Raw genomic sequence first — 4,869 nt, forward strand, 5'->3', positions numbered from 1 at the left:
GAGCTTGTTTGGAACAGCACGCCCTTCTCTCTTCTGAGGCCGGGAGCGTGGGGTGGGGGTGTGTAGTCGGGCTCGGTTAGAATGCAGGCGAGGGAAGAGGCGACGCCCAGGTATTGTGGAGAGATGGGATTGGGAGAGATTCCAAAGCATCTTTGACCTAATTGATTTTTTTAAACATCCTTGGTATTTTGGTAATTTTCCCAAAAATGAACTGCCTGTAGCCATCCACGCCAGCGTGGATGGCTACAGGCAGTTTCAAGTTAGTGTTTCTTCCCTAGTCCCATGCTATAGCGCAACGACGAAAGGCTAGGGTAATTGTGCAACAAGTTGCTGCGAGTGAATCCGCTTCCCTCCATGGCAACGGCGACGGAGAAGCAGCTGTGCAGGTAGGGCAATTATTCATCAGCTGCATTAACCAATCAGGATGGTGAACCATCGGCGTGGAAACTTGAAAGGGCTACCGAAGCGTGTGAGACATAGCGTCAAAAATTGGACGCAGAGTGTCATGTACGTAGCAACGTAGGTGGTAGTAGTTCTGGCTTTGCGGGCTGTGCAGGCAATATTTTAGCTTGCGCAGTCATTTCCTTTTCGTCGCATTAAGTTGTCCAGCACTCGAGGATAACTGAGCAGGATAAGAAGTCTCATAATGAGAGAGTGAGTTATTCTGATGAACTAGGAGTCCAACTGCCTGCTACTATGGTCGTAAAGGACATCGCTGCCCATATGTCTGAACCGTTGTGCCCTCTTCGTCAAAGGGTACTAGCGCCAACAGCAAATGAGGGGGGGGGGGGGGGGGGGGGGGGGGAGAGAGAGAGAGAGAGAGAGAGAGAGAGAGAGAGAGAGAGAGAGAGAGAGAGAGAGAGAGAGAGAGAGAGAGAGAGAGAGAGAGAGAGAGAGAGAGAGAGAGAGAGAGAGAGAGAGAGAGAGAGAGAGAGAGAACGTAAACACCGACAAGCTAGTTTTTTTTGGCGGATACTGAGAAGTTTCCTTTTTGTGATCGTATGCTGGTGTAAGAGTGGAACTTAAGGGGGCTTGTTTTGTGAGCAGCCTGCATCATAAAATGAGACAAGATGTGAATAAGTTGATTTTCCTTTTTAACGTTACTGCTTGAAAGTTGGCACTTGATACTCGAGAGCGTTGACGGCAGCCCAATGGCTTTGATCCTGTTTCCTCCTTTCTAGGAAAAACACTGTATAAAATCTTGAGCTCTGCTCTACTCTGTTTAAGGGTCATCTTTTTAGGCCGCCTATGTGAAGGTGGCCCCTCTATCTTGATGCGCACAAGGCTCCGGTGTTCGGGAAATATCATTTTCACAAACATACAAAAATCCCAACAAGACTAATCTGAACCGGAAATTTTATAGTACTAGCCAATATTTTTGCAAAGTTACACTATTTTCCATGTATTTTTAAGCGGAATTTTCTCCTTCTTGCCCTTCCCTCAACCGGCTACTTTGATTTTGCAACCGGCTCAAGGCTAAGCTGAGGCACACTTTTCCCGAACACTGGCACAAGCTCACAAAAAGTGGCAAGCTGTCATTGTCAAGCACCTTCTATTGATAGAATTAGAGCCAAGGCCTAAGTATGTGCCCATTCAAAGAGAGGGGATCCTACCTTGCCTGCCTGTAGAGTTTGAAAATGGCCTGTCCTAATTGTGGCAGAGCCTCGTAGTTGGCTGGTCGTGCAGGATTGACGTGGCTTGAAATGCCAGGAATGTCATTGACAAAGGAGTAGGAGCTAGGAGCCCGCAGCAGAGGCATTGCAGCAAATCTAGTAGCTTCCATAGCACCGATAACAAAGGCAACCAGGGCTCTTCCCCCGCTTGATGCTGATATTTCATTCAAATTTAGAGCTTGAGCGGCTTGTCGATCAATGCCACCATATATAAATCCCATCGTTCGGCCCCTCGCTCCCAAAATCAATCTGATATGCAGCTGTCGAAGATTGGCAAGCGATTGAGCCTTGTTTTTCCCCCATAATTTCCGTGCTCTCTCTACAGTTTGCCGACTCTCTTGCCTTATGATATGTCTGCACCTGATCCTGATCTTGAGTTTGAGCTCCCGTCACTTGAGCTCCCGTCACCCTCACTTTAAGCATTGGCTCAAAGAGTAATATAGCGAAAAGGAAGTGACGCGAAAGAGTGCTTCATAATCACTACACGGTTCCAAATCTAAGGTATCCATAATCCTATGGTCACTTGCATTTGTAGCAGATGAGTTGGCTAAACCATTCAAGTCCTCCATGGACGCACTAGTAGGGGAGCCTTTTCCTGCATAATCAGTAGCCAGAGATGTTTTGCTTTCAATCCTAGTAACCAAAGGTGTTTTGTCATTTTGAGGTCTCTGCCAGTGATCATCATCCCTACGAGATTCTTCCTGAAAGGATACAACTTCTGTAGCTTCAAACAACCTACCAGGAGGCATGGCTGAATGGTACCTCATCAGAACTCTAGCAGCAGAACTTGGAAGGCCGACACTATCAGGAGTCCCTCGTGAAATGTTCACTGAAGACTAGAAAGGTGGATAAGGTCAGGCTTCTAGCTTCCTTTGCAAATCTGAGAGAGAGAGAGAGAGAGAGAGAGAGAGAGAGAGAGAGAGAGAGAGAGAGAGAGAGAGAAATGTGATTTTAGTTATTGTGCTTGAACACGACATGAAGCACTACTTTCCTTTGTAATTAATGCTAGGCATTATCACCTTAGTTATCATTTATGAATAACTAGGTGATCTCACTTGACCATCACCTAAACAACCACCGCCAAAAAAGACTTCCATTAACCCAAAGAAAAATGAAGGTTGTGTGCACAAGTTTTGTATGGGTGGTATGGAAGGAGGCTCCATCGTGATGCATCACTATGTGCCACCTATGGACTTTGGAATTTTCCCTTGAGAGTAACCTAACTCTCTCTTTACAAAAGTTTTGCTTTAAGTGCTCACAAGCTTTCTTCCTTAGCTTCTCTATAATAGACACTAGTACCTTACGTCCCTCTCCAACTTTTACAAGAAAATAGATTTCCATGGATATGCATATCCCTATCTTTAGTCCTCTTCCTAGCCATGAGGTTATGTTGATGTTAGAATGTAGAATGTTTGAGATCAAGGTTATTCTTTGAAAGAGAATTTTGAGCCTATGGGAGACCATGTATATTTGCGTCCATTGACATTTTGGAAGTAGAAGTGACGTTTGGCAGCCGTAACCATAGATGATGGAGAAGATGCATATGTGAAGTTGAAAATCGTAAAAATGTACTTTTGAATATGCTTTCTTGCTTGATCGTGAGTTGCATCAATTTTACAACATGGATATGTTCAAGGTGCTTTGCTAGATGTCGCTCGATTTTGTATTGGCTCGGAAACACTTGCTCGGAGTTTGGGATTCCCCGCCAGAGAAACCACTAGCGAAGGCAATATGCAATGTGAACCTGACAAACTAAGAGTTTACAAGAAGAAAAGGAAAGGAGAGAAGACAAGTTGGAAGTAGCAAAAGATGAAGTAATGGAGCTAAAAGCCAAATTAGAGCTCCAAGATGTGACAATCCAAAGGATTAGAGCAACCCCAAGGGCTGCACGAGCAAGTGCAGGTGCAGACAAGGAGGATATACAAGCCTTGGAGGCCCAAGTTGCAGAAATTCAAAGGGAATTGCTGCTAGATCAACGTCACCAGACTGCATATGGCAGAAGGTTCCCTAGACACCGCTGAACAAATATTGATGGCCCGTCAACAAGATCTACAAAAAGAAAGTGAACAGTTCCAACTCTAGCTCCAGCTCTAGCTCTAGCTCTAACTCTAGCTCTAGCTCTAGCTCTAGCTCTAGCTCTAGCTCCAGCTCTAGCTCCAGCTCTAGCTCCAGCTCTAGCTCCAACTCTAGCTCCAGCTACTAGAGCATTTGCAAGATCTATTAGTTGATCAAGCAAAGGAGGCCACAAGAAGGGATAGTCTTGCATAGCAACAATTGTCGCAGCTCCAACAAGAAAAAGGAGAGACAAGAACACAAGAGACGGAGCAAGGGCCTAAAAATTTGGGCATCAATGCACAAAGTGAGCCCATGGAGATCCCCAAAAGGTGCAGAAGACCTACAACACCTAAAAGAACAGGTACACTCACAAGGAGAAGGAGAACAATCATTGACGGTAGAAGAGAAGGAACACCTCCAAACTATAATTGAACAATCCACAGTGGAGGACCAAAAGGTAGCCTTGGAATGGGAAAAGAGAATGATTCACTCCATTGGAGTCCAAGTCTTGGCCACATATGTACTCAGGGAAGAGTGGATGCAACCATCCCTCCCCTAAACTCTCCTAAAATATGAAGTTTTGGCAATAAAGAAGAGAGTGGAAGCAGAAGCAATAAAGCCAATATATGAAGGGGATCTCAAGGACTCAGAGGCTACCAAGGAGATAGTGGATTACCAACCATCCTCAAGTACCCAAGATTTTTGCAATACTTGGTGGAAGACCCAAAGAACATAAGGGATAACATTTTTATTGCAAAGAGATCCCACATTGTGGCTCGGAGAGGAAAGTGTGTAGCTCTAAGTCACGGTTGATAATGAGAGAGAAGAAAGTTCAGATGTGAGAAAACGTTGGCACTCTAGTAGTGTAGTACTCATACTCTCAAACTTGTAGTGAGCATAATGTGCAAAGTTGATGTAACTCTTCTCCATGTCCACAGTGTCCCTCTCGCAACTAACCCAACTAGTTACAATAGTGTGTATCATGCTGCTCAAGCGTATAAGGGTGACTAAGTTTTCTTTTTTAGAAAAGAATATAGTTTTGTAATTCATGACAATATGGGTAGTGTAATGTATGAAGTGCAAGCCATCACGTTCTTTCCAAGAATGAATACAATTTTGTGTGTGTGTGTGTGTGTGTGTG

General features: G+C 44.6%; 1 protein-coding gene across 1 annotated transcript; it reads right to left on the reverse strand.

The window, feature by feature from the left end:
- Positions 1-1,609: 1,609 nt before the first annotated feature.
- Positions 1,610-1,894, reverse strand: LOC147458333 (uncharacterized). Its single transcript, XM_086511811.1, has one exon. It carries the CDS (start codon positions 1,892-1,894, stop codon positions 1,610-1,612), a length of 285 nt encoding a protein of 94 aa, XP_086367937.1.
- Between the last annotated feature and the right edge of the window lie 2,975 nt (positions 1,895-4,869).

The sequence above is a fragment of the Adiantum capillus-veneris genome, chromosome 5, assembly GCF_014529385.1.
Source record: "Adiantum capillus-veneris isolate H3 chromosome 5, ASM1452938v2, whole genome shotgun sequence".
NCBI classification, from domain to species: Eukaryota; Viridiplantae; Streptophyta; class Polypodiopsida; order Polypodiales; family Pteridaceae; genus Adiantum; species Adiantum capillus-veneris.

Coding starts and splice junctions, on each gene's coding strand:
- LOC147458333 (XM_086511811.1), bottom strand. CDS start 1,894: ATGGGATTTATATATGGTGGCATTGATCGACAAGCCGCTCAAGCTCTA.